The 19564-nt window shown below is 39.9% G+C and overlaps 1 protein-coding gene across 4 annotated transcripts in view; it reads left to right on the top strand.

Moving 5' to 3' along the window:
* Positions 1–19564, top strand: part of LOC131231798 (piezo-type mechanosensitive ion channel homolog) — a 194863-nt gene that overhangs the window by 152540 nt on the left and 22759 nt on the right. For 3 of the 4 annotated variants that reach the window (XM_058228106.1, XM_058228104.1, XM_058228103.1), the window contains one exon: positions 16213–16371. The exons of the other annotated variant lie outside the window; for it this stretch is intronic. In XM_058228106.1, the coding sequence (XP_058084089.1) occupies positions 16213–16371 (159 nt within the window). The remainder of the gene's footprint in view (positions 1–16212; positions 16372–19564) is intronic. 4 annotated transcript variants of the gene reach the window in all.

The following is a 19564-nucleotide window of genomic DNA, read 5'->3' as shown; positions in this document are numbered from 1 at the left end:
TTATTTACCTGACTATTACTCGCCCAGATCTCTCATTTGCGGTGGGGGTTGTTAGTCAATTCATGCAAGCTCCCCGTACTTCTCATCTCACGGTTGTCTACTGCATACTTCGGTATTTAAAATCAGCCCCGGGTCTTGGCCTCCGCTTTCAGTTGCATGGTCATCTTCATCTTTCTGACTATTCCAATGTTGATTGTGCAGGTAGTACTTTTGATCGCCGCTCTACATCCGGCTTCTGTTGCTTCCTATGTGGCAATCTTATAACCTGAAAGAGCAAAAAGCAGCCAGTTGTTGCTCGGTCCTCGGCTGAAGCAGAATATCGTGCTATGGCTCATGCGACGTGTGAACTCGTGTGGCTTCGCAATCTTCTTGAAGAACTTGGCTATCCTCCTTCGGATCCTATTCCTCTTCACTGTGACAATCAAGCGGCCATCCATATTGCTCGTAACCCAGTTTTCTACGAGCGAACCAAGCATATTGAGGTCGACTGTCACTTTATTCGGGACAAAGTCGCTTCTAAGGAAATCGTTACTCCTTTTGTTCAATCTGGGGATCAACTTGCTGATGTTCTTACAAAGTCCTTGAGTCGAGATGCTTTTCATCGTGTTCGTGACAAGTTGGGCATAATCAACATCTATGCTCCAACTTGAGGGGGAGTATAAAGAATGCTAGTGTATTGTATTGTGTATTGTGTGTGGTTAGTGGGCTCTTTTAGTGTAAGTGCATGTGCACACTTCCCTATTCTCATGCAGTGTACTTTATGCTTTATCATAATAAAATATTATGTGTTAGGGCAAGCAAGCCAAACACATCATCTCTCCCAAACTCTCCTCCTTCTTCTCTCTCAATATTCTCATCTCTTCTTCACTTTATTCTCATCAAATCATTCTCTACTGTGAGTCCCTGCCCAGTTGGGTTGGTGACGAGCCAGCTGTTAAGGAGATGGGTGTCCAGTCCCACATCGGAAAGGGAGAGCCTAAGATCTTGGTCTATATGTGGGGCTTCGACCTTAAGGGTATGACGCGTTTTGCGGGTGGTTCGCTAACTGCTTTCACCTGCGAGAACAAAGCCGTGAAGGTGGACATTGTGCCAGCCAAAGCGGACAATATCTTACCGGATGGGTCGGGGTGTTACATAACCATTACCGTTACATAACCGATTTTGAATACCTTGCTTTTGACCTCCTTCATGGGCATCTGAATCCCTAACAATTCACTTTTAAGAATATTGACCTTCAAACTGATGCCAACCTCGTAATATCACATATCTTTCTCAAGTCATCCACCAAAGATTCTTGTGTCTCATAAAATGTAATTGTGTCATCCGCAAACTGTACGTGGGAGATTCGATGCTTGAAGTTTTTCACCTTAGCTCCCCTAATAAAACCCACTTCCTGGCCCTTATCTAACATCTTGCCAAGGGCTTCTATGATTACCACAAAAAAGGAGAGGGGATCCCCCCGACTAAGACCCCGAGCCATGCTGAAATAACCTTTTGGGGACCCATTTGCCAGCACTGAGAATTTCATCGATCGAACACAAGCTTGCACCCACCATCTCAATTTGTGACTGCATCACACTCGCCATTTACTATAAAAAATCCCAATCCACATCATTGTAGGCTTTCTCCAAGTCCAATTTGCACATGAAGCCCTTTGTACCACTTAAATGCCATGAGTCTTAAGTATTCATGCACAATAAGTGTGCTATCCATAATCTGCATGTCAGCAATGAAAGTACCTTGATTTACAGAAATAACCTTGGAGAGGGCGGGTTGGAATCTGGACACCAACACTTTTGCAAGGATCTTCTATGCACTCTCGACGAGACCAATGGGTCTGAAATCCTTCGAGCAATCTACGCTGTCTTTCTTCGAAACTAGAGCAATGAATGAATTGCCTAACTCTACTGATAGTTTGCTGCCTACGAACAATTCCACAATACATCTCATCACATCTCCCTTGACTGTTTTCTAAAATACTTGGAAAAAAGCCAAAGGATAGCCATCCAGCCCAGGGGGCTTTGTCCCTATCCCAGTGCTTCCACAGTTGCCTTAACTTCTTTCTCCAAAACTTACCTCTTAAGAATAGAAGCATCTTCCTCAGAAATACGATCAGATGGGAAGTAATCTAACTTCGGCCATACCCTCTCATCTCTCAAAAGGAGATTTGAGTAGAACTGAATTTTTGAGTTGCAAATCTGGTCCTTGTTGTTGATCCTTCTACCTTCCACCGTCACACTGCAAATGTGATTGGTTCTTTCTCAGTTACTAACTATTCCATGAAAGAATTTACTTGTTTTTATCCCTCTGTTTAAGCCACTTGACTCTAAATCGTTGCCTCCAATTGATAAGTTGCATCCTTATCTTCCTTATTGTAGCAGCCTACCATATCCCTATGGAAGGAGAGGATCAAAGCATCTGGTCGCTGGAACCAGATGGTAAGCTGTCTATTTTTTATGGTAAGTTGTCTACTTTATCCAGGTCTGGGTTCAAATGGCGAGGACTGTTTGACTTTAGTCTCATATGTCCTGATATGGTTCCTTAAAAAGGCATTTGCATGTTGCACATCTTGGAAATATTTTAGCTATCGACAACTGTAAAAAATGGGCAATGGTGATGCCAAACGACTGTGTCATGTGTCGTAAAAATGAGGAACCGGTGGTTCATCTACTCCTGTGCTCGATGGCTGCAGAGGTTTAGAATCAGGTCCTTCATAAACAAGTTAGTTGTTAAATTGGTTATCATCGGCATGGGAAGAAGTGGGTAAGATGTGATGATGGCTTGTCTCTCCGCTCTTTGAGTGATCTGGCTCGAAAGAAATAACAGGATATTTAGAGGTAATATTCCTAGGCTCAGGAATTGGTGGGAAAGATATTCAAATTCATTCAATCACTTTGCAAAACCTACTTGAAGTTGGGAAATTTTCATCAAGTGCCCTTTGTTGCTTCATGGAGCAACATGATACATGGCCTGTCTCTCCACTCTTTGGGTGATCTGGCTTGAAAGAAATAACAGGGTATTTAGAGATATATCTTCCTTTTTGTCATTATATCTGGCTTGAAAGAATTGGTGGGAAAGTTATTCAGATTCATTCAATTGTGGTGCAAAACCAACTCGAAGCTAGGAAAAATTCATCAAGCGACATGGTGCATTGGAATCCTAAAGTCGATTGGCGACAATTTGTTTGGAATCCTTTCCCTCCTGGTTGCTACAAAAACAATTTTGATGGCTGCTCTTTTGGCAACACTGCATTTCATCTCCTAAAATTTCAGTTCTAATAAATGGTGCTCCTTTTGGTTTCTTTGAATCATCCAGAGGGCTTCATCAAGTAGATCCTCTAGCTCCGTTTCTTTTTGTCATTGTATCTGAAGCATTAAGTGCAATGTTATCTTTGGGGGGGGGGGGGCTCGGTTTGGTTTCTTTAAATCATCCAGAGGGCTTCATCAAGTAGATCCTCAAGCTCCGTTTCTTTTTGTCATTATATCTGAAGCATCAAGTGCAATGTTATCTTTGCCGGGCTTTCATTGCTTCTCTTTGCTTTTGGGATTGAGATGACGAGTAGAATGTTGGACAACTGGTGATGTAGGACCAATGCATGAACTCAAATAATGTGAGAGATCAATCAGCAAAATTTAATTAATTAATGAAAATCACAAAGCTTGCTACCATCATCACAAATACCAAAATTTTAAAAGGACATCATGCATAGTTTAAGCCTAGGTTGCCTAAAATCATCCTACAAGACCATTAAATATGGGAAACTAGGATCTAATGGATGTAGAAACATCCAAATAGCAGAGGGTTAAGCCTATTTTAAAGAGAAAGGTCTAATACTACCTAGGGTGCAATTAGGGTTTAGGGAAATTGGGGAAAACTTGGAATTAGGGTTAATGGGGTAAATTGGGTAAACGGGTTAAAGGGTTTGGGTATTAGGAGAAAGGAATTAGGGTTTTGGGTATAGGGAATGTAGGGATTTGAGTTTTATTAAAGGTTGTGAAGATCTAGGGTTTGGTAATTTGGGGAAATTGGAAGTTTTTGGATTTTTAGGTTTAGGGTTAGGGTATGGAATATTTTTTTGGTTTGGCTTGCCGAGAAATGTATGGAGGAGAATCGGAAGGTTGTTAATGGATTTAGAGAAAGGGAGAAGAAGAAAAGAAGAAACTTGAAGAAATACTTCGATCGTTGATGAAGAGATGTGAATGTGGGGATAGAAGGAAGCCTTGCACTTCCATTGATAAAGATAGGCTTCGCACGGATCTTCCTTCGAAGTCACATGGGAGACATCTGCACATCACAAGAAGATTAGGGAGAAAACAAGAGAGTTCTCTTTTTTATTTATCACAAAAGCAACCAATGAGGATATCACAACCGCCCCCCCCCCCCCTCGTTATATAGCCTCAAGATTTTCCAATATTACAAATTAAACTTGTTTAATGACATTTGACCAAAATAACCCTAGTCGAATGAAAAATCAAACCAAATCACTCAAAGCATCCAAAGCATAAATCAATTATAAACTAAATCATAAAACATATTTATGTCCTATAATGACGAGTATGGTTCATGATCAATGGTTTGATCATGTAATCCATGCGATCCAATGGCCCGATCGTCACGTCCCTTAAATCCAACGGTCTAAATCACTCCCTAAAGTGGGGTCTTCAACATAAACTTAGGTACTCGCCTAGCCACAGAGAAATCGGTGTGGCCTGCTTCCTCTAATATGTACGCAAAGGTGTACGTGACGTGATGTCATCATCAACTCTCCTCAATTGAGAAGAGTTCGCCTCTGGTGGACTAAAACTCCTATAACGCTCTAAGATGTTGGGATCCAAAGTCTGCAACTCTGCCTCTGTAATCCAGGTGCTATCTAAAATCAATCTGTACTTTCACTTGATGAGGAATTTCTGAAACCCCCATGGCGAGTGTAAACCACTTGCACATCCAGTATGTCTTCGACTTGTTCACTTTGAGCAGGCAAGGAAGGTAAGGATGGAAAAGGCTGGGATGATTAGTTAAATATGGGACATAGGTTAGGGACTGGATCATGGTCTATGGGAGGGTCGGAAAATGGATCAGAAGGCAAAGCAGTAGGACCCTTGTATCATACTAGGTATTTCATATTAAAAGTAGAGCTAATTCCCATGGTAGGTGGAAGGTCTACTATATACGCATTATGACCCAGTTTCTGCAGTATTTTATATGGTTTTGCATTACGCGCTTGCAACTTTTTAACATCCCCATGTGGGAACCGTTTAGGCCTCATATGAACCATGATGTAATCTCTTACCTGAAATTCTTGAAATTTGTGATGAGAGCCAGCAAATGCTTTGTATTTTTCATTATTGAAGTTAATCTACTTCCTGATCTCATTATGTAACTCATGTATGTGACGTGCAAACTCGTGTGCTGATTCAGATGGCCTATGCAACACAGACACAGGTATGAGAACTACGAGTTTCCTAAGTTTGTAGCCATGGACAACCTCAAATGGACTCATGCCCATGGACCTATTAATAGAATTATTATACGCTAACTCGGCTATAGGCAAAACAGTATCCCAAGTTCTGACATGATCACCCATAAGGCATCTAGGCAAATTTCCAAGACTCCTATTGACGACCTCAGTTTGACCGTCTATTTGAAGAAGATAGGCAAATGAAAATTGAAGCCTTGTCCCCATCATGTGCCATAATGTCTTCTAAAAATAGCTCATAAAACGTACATCATGATCAAATACCATGTTCTTAGGTAGACCATATAAACACACTACCTCCCCAAAGAAAAGTTTAGCCACATTGGAAGCATCTGACATTTTCGAACACGGAATAAAATGGGCCATTTTGGAAAAATGGTCCACCATCACAAATATAGAATCGTGTTTCTTGATAGTCTTCAGTAAATCCCAACACAAAATCCATACTAATGTCCTGCCATGAAGCATGGGGCATTGGTAAAGGCATATACAATCTTGTATTTGCTTTATTTGCTTCGCCGGTTGACAAGTCCGCACTACCCAACTATCTTGGCGACATCTCGATTGAGTCTTGGCCAATAGAATTTATCCTCCATAAGAGCAATGGTCTTGTCCCTCCCCAAATGAACGTCTACCCCTCCTACATGAAGTTCCCAAACTAAAAAATCACGAAGGGAAGTACGGGAAATGCAGAGTCCACCACCTTTAAATAGGAACTCATTGATGATGACAAACCCACGACTATCGCTCGACTGACCATCTCGTAGTGTCGCATCGAACTCACCAAAATCTGGGCATGTAGGATACTCTTCTCTTAGCCGCTCGAACTCAGTCACTTCCACATACTCTGGAGTAGCGCCACACGACGACTAAGGGCATTAGCAGGTTTATTCTCGACCCCGGCCTTATGTTTAAGGACGAAAGAATATTCCTGAAGAAATTAGACCTATTTAGCATGCCTAGGGTTTAGTTTCTTCTGGGAACTGAGGTAACGTAAGGTCATGTGGTCAGAGAACAAGACAAATTCTTGCGGTAGTAAATAATGCCGCCAATGGCGTAAGGATTGGACGACCGCATAAAACTCTTTGTCATATGTGGAATACCATTGCTTTGCCTCATTCAACTTCTCACTAAAATAAGCAATAGAGTGCCATTCCTGGCTAAGCAATCCACCTATACCTACCCCAGATGTATCACAAGCAACTTCAAAGACTTTAGAAAAGTCTGGAAGGCGCATGACAGGAGCTTCGCTCATCTTTCTCTTAAATCTTCTTAAATGTTTTAGAGGTAGCTTTTAGTCCATACAAACTCTCCTTTCTTAATGCAATCTGTGATGGGAGCCATCATTGAAACCCTCTAATGAACCGCCTATAAAAAGTTGCTAAGCTGTAAAAGCTTCGCACCTAATGAATATTGCACGGTTCAAGCCACTCAACTATAGCCACGACCTTCTCGGGATCCGCTCACATGCCCTCAGATGATACTATGAACCCTAAGAACATAACAGTCTTTGACATGAATGTGCACTTCTTAAGGTTGGCATAAAGCTTTTCCTCTTTCATTTTTTTCAATTGATGAGAGATTTCAAAAGCAATGGGGATTCCGGCTAATAATCTACAAAATTTGGTGGATTCGTTGTAGATTTTGGGTAGGATTTTGAGATTTTGAAACAGTGGGTTTCGAAACCCTCTTTTGCAGTCTGCCCAAATGGCTTCTAAAGCCTTTTTTAGGGGACGATGGCCCTGTGACGTGCAAGTTGCGATTCATGAGTCCTGACTAGTTTCAGTGCTATGTGGGCCCCACTATGATTTAATGTGTTTTATCCATGTTTTCCGTCTATTTTGGAAGATCATTGTATGGCATGGGCCGAAAAGTGAATCAGTTCTACACTTCAAGTGGACCACACCACAAGAAATAGTGGTGATTGAATGCTTACCATTAAAAATTTCTTAAGGCCCACTATATTGTTTATTTGCCATCCAACCACTTGTTTAGGTCACACATATCTGGATGAAGGGAAAACAAAAACATCAGCTTGATCAAAACTTTTGGTGGCCCCAAGAAGTTTTCAAAGGTGGCCATTCAATGACCATTGTTTCCGGTGGTGTGGTCCATCTCAGATTTTGATTTGCCTCATTTTATGGCCCATGCCCTAAAATGATATGCCAAAATGAATGGACAATGAAGATATACAACTTGATTCATTGAGGTGGGCCCCATGGTCAAGGTTCCACCCACGGGCTGATTTTGAGGGGTATGGATTGGGTACTACCCTCACAAGGACATAGTTAAAGACGGAGGGTCATGTCAAGGGCTCTATGGGGCCTACCATGATTAATATGTTTTATCCATGTTGTGCATCTATTTCGATAGATCATTTTAGGGCATTATGCCAAAAAAGGAGGCATATCTTAGGCTTAAGTGGACCACACCACATGAAGCAGGGAGATTGAAATAAATATCAAGCCCACCATGATGTTTATTTATGATCCAACATGTTCATAAGATCATACAAACCTGTATGAAGGTCAAAAAATAAATATCAGCTTAATCTAAAACTTTTGTGTCTCCTAAGAAGTTTTCAATGGTAGACTTTAAATCCCCACTGCTTCATGTGGTGTGGTCCACTTGAGCCTTCGATTTGACTCTTTTTTGTTTAATACCCTAAAATGGTCTATTAAAATAGATAGACGGCATGGATAAAGCATATAGATCTCAGTAGGCCCCACATTAGCCCTGACATGACCTCCGTCTATAGGTGCCTCCTTGTGGGGGTAGTACCCAATCCGTGCCCCATTTTGAGGGACGCGAACTACGTGCGAAAGCCTTCCAGAGGAACTTCCTGCTAAGGAAGCTAGGTGGGGCCCACTATGATGTTTGTGAGAAATCACCGCCATCCATCCATTTTTCCATATCATGCTAGGACATGGGCAAAAAAATGAGGTATATCCAAAATTCAAGTGGGTTGCACAATAAGAAATAGTGGGTAGGGAAATGCTTACTGTTGAAACCTCCCCAGGGTCCACCGTGATGTTTATATGCCATCCATACCATTCATAAGGTCATTCCCACTAGGAAACTGAAAACACAAAATATGAACCCGGTCCAAAACTTTTGTAGCCCCACGAATGTTTCAACGGTGGAGGTTCAATTCTTGTCATTTCCTATTGTGCGGCCCACTTGAGTGTTAGATCTCCCTCATTTTTTGGCCCACTTTCTAACATGATCTAGCAAAACAGATGGTCGGAGTAGATTTCTCATGAACATCACCATGGCCCCACCTAGCTTCCACTTGTGGAAGTTCCATTGGCATGCAATCACCGTCCGATTTTGAGGGCATGGTTGCGTGGATCCACGAATCCACTAGGTCATTGAATCCTTAACTTTGGGGCCCATCATGATGTACGAGCTTTACATCCATGTTGTCCATCCATTTTTACAGCTCATCCATGTGTCAACTTCTAAGACGTTTGTGGGTCACTCCCATTTCACCACATGTTCAATCTTCGCAGGGTTTATCGCAATTCCTTTCTCGGAAATAACATTGCCAAGGAACTTGACACTCTCCTTTCAGAATTCACATTTTGAGAACTTTGCATATAGTTGATTAACCTTTAGAGTCTGTAACGCCGTCCTCAAATGTAACTCATGTTCTTCATTAGTCTTGGAGTAGATTTAGATATCATCAATAAAATCAATGATAAAGTTATCCAGGTAAGGCTGGAATACTCTATTCATTAGGTCCATGAACACTACTAGGGCATTGGTTAGTCCAAAGGGCATAACCAAAAATTCATAGTGTCCATAGCGCGTTCTAAAGGCCGTCTTGTAGATGTCTTCATCCTTAATTTGATTCTGATGGTATCCAGATCTTAATTCAATCTTGGAAAAATATCGAGCTCCTTTTAACTGATCAAATAAATCATCAATGTGCAACAGGGGGTATTTGTTCTCAATCGGCACCTCATTCAATCGATGATAATCAATACACAAGCGCCAAGTACCATTCTTCTTTACAAAAAGCACCGGCGCACCCCACGGTGACGTGCTTGGTCGTATGAATCCCCGAGCCTTCAATTCTTCTAGTTGTTCCTTCAATTCCTTCATCTCAACAAGCGTCATTCAATATGGGGACAGAGATATTAGTGCGGATCCTGGTAGAAAATCAATACCGAAATTTACTTCTCAGCGAGGTGGTAAACCCGATATATCTTGGAAAACTTCAGGATATTCCCTCACTGCCGAAATTTGGTCCACAGACAATACTAGCTTCTCCATTTATCAACACCATAACATGCTCAATCCTTTCATTCTTCTTCTTCCCTTGAATTACGAATGACTCTCTTCCAAGTGTAGGAAAATTGACAGTCTTTTCATAACAGTCCAACTTGGTATGGTTAAGGGTAAGTCAATCCATGCCAAAAATAATATCATATCCTGCCATGTCCATGACAACCAAGTTAGCTATCATTGGAATCCCTCCTAGTATGATAGGGACAGATTTGCAAATTTTATCTAGAACAATGGGCTTCCCTATGGGAGACTCCACAAAAATCTTCTTTACAAGGTTTTTTGGTTTTAACCCTAATCGAATTACCATGTATGATGCAACAAAAGATAATGTGGCTCCAGAATCAAACAACACAAAAATCAGAATGACATTCATATCAATCTCACCTTCCACCACATTGTGGTTATCTTCTAGCTTCTCGGTTGGCATAATAGAACGAACAGAGTAAATCCGTGCTCTTGACGGCTTCTCTAGTTTGTTTATTCCCCTGATTTTGAGGTGCTGGAAGTTGAGGCTTACTTTGCTGATTCTGCGGAGGCCTAGGAGGTAATGCATGCGATGCCTGACCCGACTGCTATGTAGGTGCCGAAAGTTGTAATCTAAGGGATATTTGTTGAAGAGGTATCACTCCCATATCCCTAAGTCCAGTTTTGCAAATTTGAGTAGTATGTCCATATTTCCCACAATACGAGCAATTTCCAGGGAAGTGTTGCTCTTGATTTCCTGATGTTGCCGCCTGAACATGCTTCCGTTGTTTCTTCTTTGGAGGTTGTGATTGATTCGGTGCGATTTTGCCTTGGCTTCCTACCTTAGATTTTAGAAAACGTCCACAATCCCTCTCTACTCAAAGGGTTTTATCTACAATCTCGGAGTACTTCTGAATATCCACACAACAAAATCTTGTTCGATTATTCTACCGAAAGCCTTCTTTAAATCTTGTTATTTTGTAATCTTCATCTTCTACTAGCCTTGAAACATATCTCGATAGCTCAGCGAACTTGGCCTCATATTGAGCCACAATCATCGCTCCTTGCTGCAAGCTCATGAACTCTGCCATCTTCCAGGTACACAAGTGTCCAACTGGTACCATCTTCTTAGTTGCTCTCCACCATACATCTGCTTCGCCCTGCAGGAAAAATGTCATGAGTTTGACCTTCTGATTATCATGGCAGTCCATTGCTTCTACAACCGATGGATCAAAAGCGCCCTTGAAAACTGGCGGACACAGCTTGGTAAATTTTTCAAGAATATCTACTTCTCGAGGTTGTTTTGTTTCGTGCGGTGAAGAATTCCGACGATTTTGAGATGTCTGGCTCAAATTTTCCAGCATGTCCCACTAAGACACAAATTATTCTTGTTGTTGTTTCATCATGGCTGCCATCCGAGTCACCAACCCAAATAGTGCATCCTAGGGCTGAATGTTGGGTCCATTGAAGTTAGCACATAATGTAGTCAGAGATAACGGCAAATGAATGCTTGGCCCTGCACCACCTATATTAACCAAAGGAGGTGGTGGAGGAAGTTGCCCTACATCGCCAACTTCATCTCCATTTACTCTATTCTCATCCTGCTCTTCAGGAGCCATCCCCGATTCTTCAGGAATAGTTGGATTTGCTAAGTGGTGGTCAAGGAGAGGTGTACTCGCAGAGGGAATCAAATCTCGAATGTTACGGGTCTTCTTGGGATCCATTTGATCCTATAAGAAAAGAAGTTAATTTCGTAAGGGGGTATAATTTTATAATTTATAGTTGAACGCATGGGTGTCCAAAAACAATATTTTTGAGTAAAAAGATTTTGCTGGAGAGAATTCTGCCGTTTGGACCGATGAGGCACCAATCTGAACAGATTGTCTTTACTGGTTACTAAGCGCTGTTTCAGTCGCTGTTCGACAGCTTTAAAAGACTTAATTTCTTCCCAATATTTTTCTACAGGTCAAACTGCAGGTCTACTTAGTCACAGTAAAATTTGAGCTCATTTTGATAACTACAGAAATTCCTAAAATTCCTGGAGTCCAGCCTGTCCAAAAATGGGTAAAACTCGACCAGTTGGTCCTAATTCACCGAATCAGTGCAGAATCTCATGTTTTAAATTTTTGTTTATTTTTCCCTAAAATTAGTCTTGTCCAGCTACGATCTGGCTTTTGAATCACCTGGATTGGAGTTATACTTTAATAGTTACGAATTTTTTAAGAAGAATGATTTCTGCTGTCCAGCAGAAGGTAATTGATTAAAATTCATTAAAATTATTTTCAGTCTAATTTTGCAATTCCATGCTGTGGTACAACATAGGCAAGATTATCTACCAAACGGACTCATTATAGGGGATCCTAACCTCGGTTTCTAAGTTCTCCACTACACACGTAGGGAATCCTATGTATACAATTTCTAATTTCAGGAACCTACTGTTTATGTTTGTGTGGTAACCATAACCTACAAGTCACACACTATTTAAAACTTAATCTCTCTGATACCAAACTATCACGACCCAGATTTCGGTTACTTGCTATATATTTCAGACCCGAGATCCACATCACAACTTGTACACTAAGTGTACATCAATTAACCCATGCGTTTACATAAATTTCCCCAATTAGAATTACTCACATAGATCTAGGTTCCATTTATATTCAACCACATTTCATATGCTAGAAATCAACCATCCGTTCTAATCATTTATTCTTAATCCAACTAAGGACCCTCGCATTCGTGGTCTTAAACAACTAGACATTAAATAATCAATCCAATCAACAAATAAAACATGTTTGACAAATTCCAAAGAAACAAATAACATCCAAAGGTCATCAGATGGAAACTAGGTGTAATAATCATGGTTGGTCCAAAGTTATTACTTCTTCCGCTATTAAGTAGGGCCACATGTCCCATGGGTCCTTTTCTAGCTCAATCACATCTTCCTGTTCTCGAGCCAATGGCTCATCCTCAATCACATCTGTACGGTTTTACATCAATACAGGGTAAGCTAGCCAGGCCTAGTGAGAAGTCCCAACATGATTCGTCACATCAACTTAAAATAGAGCAACAACAATTATATATGATATAAGTTCAAAAATGCAAATGTTGTTATGCATGAATGCGTAAATGCATCAAGTGGGAAACTATCCACTTGCTTGAGTTGGAAACCTATCTACCCGCATATTCCCCTTTGTAGGCTTCTACCATTTTGGTAGGCATGGGCAAGGCCCAAATCTACTACTTAATTAGGCTTCTACTAGTATAGTGGGCATCTTTTAACGACTTTACCATGTAAACCATTAAGGGAGATCCCCCAGGAATTCAACACGTATTGTGCATACAATGATGGATACACAATCATAGCAAAGCAATCGTGAATCATGTATTGTATGACCATTTCGATTCTCATATTTGAATCAACACAGCTCCATAATATCCATTAATATCAGTATGACATTCAACTCATAAGTGGCATTATAGTAAAATCAGAACAAAAAATGCATCAACACAATAACTCAGATCATTAACTATACGAACATATTAAATCAAACCACATCATTACTACAATAATCCAGCATCAAAACACACGTTTATTCAGATCAAGTAAGAGAACATATCAACGACATTAGGTTAAGCATGCAAACATTTCAAACAATCCATCTATTTTAACTTAATGAAGGGAATACACATCGAGATTAGTCACCATTGTGTGGTGGAGATGATTCCGTAAAGCAATCGGTTTGATTTGAATTAGAGTTCCCTAAAACACAAAAATAAAATTATCGACTGATCCTAATGGTTCTTATGGTGGGGCCCACCTTTGATTGATCTAGATCCCACAGCAGGGTCCACATAAAGTATCATTTATTGTTGGATTAAATCCTTTTGGACCCAACCCTTAACAATAGGGTTTTAATCATCGTAGATTGATGTGGGGCCCACTTGATCAATTAAAAGTGGTTGATGACCTTAAAAACAACCCATTAGTGGCCCATTGTACACTAAACCACATATATCATGAATTTACGCATCCAATTATCAAAGTTTGGAAATTGACAAAACTGTCCAAATGTCTGTCAATCGAATTGACAGGATTTTCCATCGATTGACTTTGATTGAATCGAGCATACTTCAATCAATCAAAAAATTCGAAATTCCCACAGTTTGGTTGCTGGACTATTTTCGACAACTTCAATCGATCGAAGCTCGCATCGACGGTAGCTGAATTTGAACAGTTTGTGACAATTTTAATTGAAATTTGGGGATTCAACCACTTTAATTATTTAGGGTTTAATTATATTCGATAGGTGGATCTAAACTAACCATTGGTCATCACTTTGATCAATTTCAAGGGATGATCGTTGATCAACTTGAACCGTCCACACATCATAATAATCCTAATAATCACATTTATTGATCAAGGTGGCCCACCATATGGTTAGATCGATCATCAAACCTAGATGTTAACATAATTTGATATCCGAATTTTGATAGTCGGTCCAAATCAAATCAGATCTCAACCATCCAATGGATTGACACTGGTGATCATTACATGATTCTTAGGCTAAGATTATCTTAAATTGATGTGGCCCATCCAATGGTCCAATCAACCTGAGATTTAGGTTTCTAAAAATTTTAGGTCTTAGGAATTCACTGAATGATGTGGATCTAATTACATGTCTTAAAATAAACCGGTATGATGCTCTGTGCCAAGTTGCATCTTACACAGAGAATTATACCTTTTTCCGAATCAATTCCATTTACTTCAAGTAAGAAAACCTTTAATCAATCGTTGATCAATGTGGTCCATTGGTGGTTGGATTGGTCCAACTTATAAGATCTTTACATAATTTGGCCTTGAAAAGCCCATGAACCACATGGATCAATTCGATTGTCGTTTATCATGGTAAAATCCTACCTTCTGCACATCAGCCCTAAAGCCATGCGTATCAGTATACCTTTTCACATATATGAGATAGATGTACACAATGGATGCATGGCTAATCAAATCTAGCCATTGTGTAGATCAACACAGAATTATGTGATTGTAAAATAAAGGAAGATGGAGGACCAACCTGAATTGAGCTTTTCCAAAACCTCTCTCTCTCTCTCTCTCTCTCTCTCTCTCTCTCTCTCTCTCTCATTTTTCTCTCCGTGGCTTTTCTTTGTCTTTTTGAGTCTAAGTAGGACTCTCTCTCGTTTTTCTCTTTGCGGCTTTTCTTTGTCTTTTTGAGTCTAAGTAGGACTCTCTCTCTCTCTCTCATGCTCCTTCCTTGAGGAGGGTTAGTTGAATAAGGAATGATATGAGGGAGAGAAACAAGGGATAGGGATAAGAAGGATCTAACGATCTCTCACTCAAATTCAAAATCAAAGAAAAAATTTCCAGTTTTTTTTTTTTTTTTGAAAAAAAAAAAATCAGCCTTTACACTTTGTACTCAAAATATTTTAAAAAGAAAAAAGAAAGAAAAGAAAAGAAAAAAAAAAAAACTACGTATAATACTCATTAGGAGACAAAAGTATGTGCTACTGGGCACAAGTGATGCAATTGTATCCATAATGAGGTGATATCATTCTTGTGACATACAACACAAGCAATAAAACACAAAAACTACAACCAAAAACTAAAAAGTACAACACATCATGATTTTAAAAGGTGAAAATGGAAGAAATTAGGATTTCCTCAATTTTTGCATTTTTCACCTTCAAAATCAGAATTTCTTGCTTGAAATCCATTTCAATGCATGAAACTTGTGCATGATATGAATTTCTACTTTTTTCTTGCTAATCTGTTGAGAAAAATTTTTAAAAATAAAATAAAATCTCAACTTTGGTGTTTTGGCCCTAATATGCTCTTTGATTGCAATGTCTCCAGCAAAGTTTTGTTTCGATGCAATACACGTACCAAGAAACACAATACCCATTAAATGTGTTAAAAAAAAAAAATGGATTTTCTTTTGTATTTTCTGCCAAATATCACATTTATCATTGATGTCGACCAATATCAATTATTTTTGTAATACCTTCATCGCCATATCACAATAAATTGAATATACCAACCAGTATCGACAATCAAATTGTTGATACAATGTATTTATTGTGTTCCCTCTGAGTCCTATATCACCGACTGACAATATTGGAAGTAGCAGCTGATACATGGAACATTATTTTCAATGTCAGTTCCTCTTGATATCCTAAGATTCCTACCCATCTCCCAACACCAAAATCAAACAATGACATTCCTAGCATGACATGTTTCTATTTTCAAGAGTGAGTTTTGTAGCTTCGTATGTTAGTGGAAGGGACAAATATTACGGTTGTTTTATTCCTATACAAAGATATTGATGGACTACTGGTTGTTTGACTTGCATTTGGATTTGGTAATAAATAATCAATGTCTATTAGTCATCCACACCAATTGAGATTTTCTATGAGTAAAATACGTTGTTTCCAAATTTTACATTTTGCTTTCTTCTTAGTTGGAGGACATCCATGCAAGCTTGTATCTTGTCAAATGTGATGCGGATTTGAATAGAGCAAACCACAAACAAGGAGAGAAACAAACCAAAATGACGAAATTCTGCAGCGGAATCTGTTTACTCTTCATATTAATATGTGTTATCTGGGCTCCTATGCTGGTAAGGGACTTTTGACTCGACACATACTTTACAGTGGAATTTCTCCTCTGATTCATGTTCCTGCTAGTGCTTTTTAACTGCTAGTTCCCACTAGTTGTTGAGTCTTCTGCTGTTTTCACAGCTGCAATTTGCAAAAGAAACTGCACCTCAGATATAAACTTTAGTTTGCATTGCCCATTTCTAGGTTCTGTTATGTATTTTCTACAAATTTCAACTTAAACATGACTTTGTTATTTGTCATGTTTGTGATTTTTGCTTGCAGTATTGGCCATAGTGTCCTTTTTGTCCTTCTTATATTAAGGGTACTTCAGTCATGACTACCTACTCGTTCGTGCCTACAGACTGCAGATACTCTTGTACTATGCTAGTGACTTCTCGTGGGGTTCCATGGATTGCCTACTTAACAGATGAGGAAACTGAGTTATCCACACTATCTATTCCTGTTGCCAAAGACGAGGACTGAATTTTTTTTCCTTCACTAGAAAAGGAGACTTCTTCTAAGACTAGTAAAATGTAGATGGTTGCGTGTTAGAGAAGAGTGTGTTAGTAGTTCTGGAAATATCGTAATGTGGGAGAAATGACTTGACATGCATGAAATCTTCTGTCCATCACGTACACCACTCCTTGTTGGGCCTTGATCCCAAAAATCAGAATGCTTCAACACTCAGGTGGGCCACGCTAAAATATTTATACCTAAAACATCCAAATTCATGTGGTATGGCCCACTTGATTTTAAAATACTGTGATTTTTAGCTAATTCTTTCATCCTTATGGGGCACATCAGATGTATGGATTGGATGGCATATAAGCACCACAGTCATTCTACAAAAAACTAATGGTGGGCATTCCATCCCAACTGTTTCTTATAGAGTGGCCTACCTGAGTTTTGGATGATCATGGTTTTTCGGTTCAATGGTTAAAATGAGGCAGTAACTTGATGGACAGGGTGGATCTCATGATAGTTCAACCCACATGGCTGTCAATTTACAGAACTAACCCCAGTAGGTACCTGGAGCGAGTTACCCTATGGCAGCCTTTTTGGATTGAGGCCAGTTCATCCAGAGATCTTGTAAAAACAACAGTTGTTGTGTGTAGGGCCCACATAGATGTTTTATATCATCCAAACCATCCATCATGGTTTCCCCACCATGAAATTTGGACGCCCCAAAAGTCAAGCTGCTCCAACCATCATGTGGGCCACCAATTGAAATTTAGATGTTTTGTGATGGTTATTCATTGCTTTTAAAGTCAGGCCTGACTAATGATTTTATAGGCCTGATTTGTGGGGCAGCCCATTATAATGGTAGGGATCACATAATGCACCGCTTGGGTGACATATAAACAACAAGGTGATGGGGACATCAGAGGACCTACTCGAGTGTACCAGAGATAGAGGTGACCACCCACATCAACGCAACTTACTTCGTGGATGAGAGACGAGTTCCAGATGGGACCCGCCAGGCCATTTTGAAAATCCTACTTTAACATGATGCATGTGGGCTACTTAGGAGGCCATTTTAGTCATGATTTTTATTTCGTGTGGATCCGACCGTTGGATATTGTCGATCAAGCCATCAGGCCACCAGATCTTCTAGATTTGGGCCCCTTGGATTATGATCTTGCTTACTTTATGTTTTTTGTAACTTTTAGAATTTATTTGATGGATGAGATTGATAATAAGTGTTTTAGTTTTCTTATTTTGGATAATAGGTCATTTCACTTAAATGAGTCGCATAGTTGTAATTATTCCGAATTTTTAATTATAAGCACAAGGGGGGGGGGGGGGGGGGAAAACCAACCCTAATGGAGTTATTAAGAAGAAAAAAAAAAGAAAAAAAAAAAGAGAAGCTCTCTTGTGTAAAGGAATTTTCCTTATTGTGTTTTAGGGTTTGTGAGAAACCCTCCTTTCTAATTGAATTGTGGAAGGATAGAGGCTTGTTTAGTGGTGAATTCCCCAAGATGCATCCTTCCTCTCTCTTCTTCTTCTTTTAAAAAAAAAGTATTATTGTCTTGTATTCTTCCTTTCCCTTCCATTACAATCTTCTAAACCCATCAACCCTATTAAATCATCCCTCTCTTTCTTCCCATTTGCTTAGCCACGTGTGGACTCGCACATGCACACGCACGCAAGTGAGTCCGTACGGGCAGCCACGTGTGGGCCCTTGTTTGGGGTTTTCCCTCTTTAATTTCCCTCTGAAACTCCCTAAACCCTATATCCTTTGAATCCCTAAAACCCCCATTCCTAAATCTCCATCCATGAATACAAAACCCTAATATCTGAATTTTTTTTTATGAAACTTTTCCGAAACCAGATTTTTGCTTGCATCATTGTCTATCCACGTGGTTGTTGCACTACCCATGCTAGATTGGAAGTCCCTACTTCCAAGCGGGCCATCTTGAATTATGTTCTATTTTCGTGCGCCACGTATGTGATGATAACCTAGGACCTTCGTGTTATAAATCTGAATTTCCGAATCTATTATGTGGCTACGTTTGATTTTACAAGTTGATTACTGAAATTAATGTGTAAATTGATCTTTCATCTTGCAGCCTAAGGTAATTTCCATCATCCTACATCAAATTTGGTATCAAAGCATAGGTCTAGCGTAGGGTAGGTGTTCAACAAAATTCCTACACCCATAGTAAAGCATATAGCTCGCATATAGCTCGCTGAATTTTTTGCTTAGGTATTTTCAAAGTCCTATATTGCTGGAATTTTCAGATTTAGTGACTTTAAGACACCTAGTTGCTGAATTTTCAATTTTAGCCTTATTAGGATCATTCTAGGGTTGCCCATAGGGTTTAAGGTACTAAGGGTCATCATATAGTACACATTCAGCTACGTTGTCTCTCGTTAGGGTCGTTTAGTGTATGCAAACGCGAACAGGTTGTGGTTTTGGTATATTCCCCACCATGAACCCGGATCAGATTGTCTAGTCTCTCGAAAAGATTAATTGCCGTTTGATGGCGATTGAGATGCACAATAAGATCACTGCCACGCAATCAACTGTCAACAACCAGTCTAAGGCAGGAAAGCCAGCGGATGAGGACCTAGTGGAGCAGGGCCCAGTCCCAGTAGAACTCATTAGGGGTCGTAATAGGAACTTTGATCAGGGAGTAGGTCATGCAGGACTACATGCTCACGCACCCCGTAGATAGTCGCGGGATTGTTACGACCCCAAGGAAAGGGTTA

This window comes from Magnolia sinica, chromosome 17 (genome assembly GCF_029962835.1).
Source record: "Magnolia sinica isolate HGM2019 chromosome 17, MsV1, whole genome shotgun sequence".
In the NCBI taxonomy this organism is placed as follows: domain Eukaryota; kingdom Viridiplantae; phylum Streptophyta; class Magnoliopsida; order Magnoliales; family Magnoliaceae; genus Magnolia; species Magnolia sinica.
Note: the sequence above shows the minus strand (reverse complement) of the source record. Positions and strands in the feature narration are given on the sequence as shown.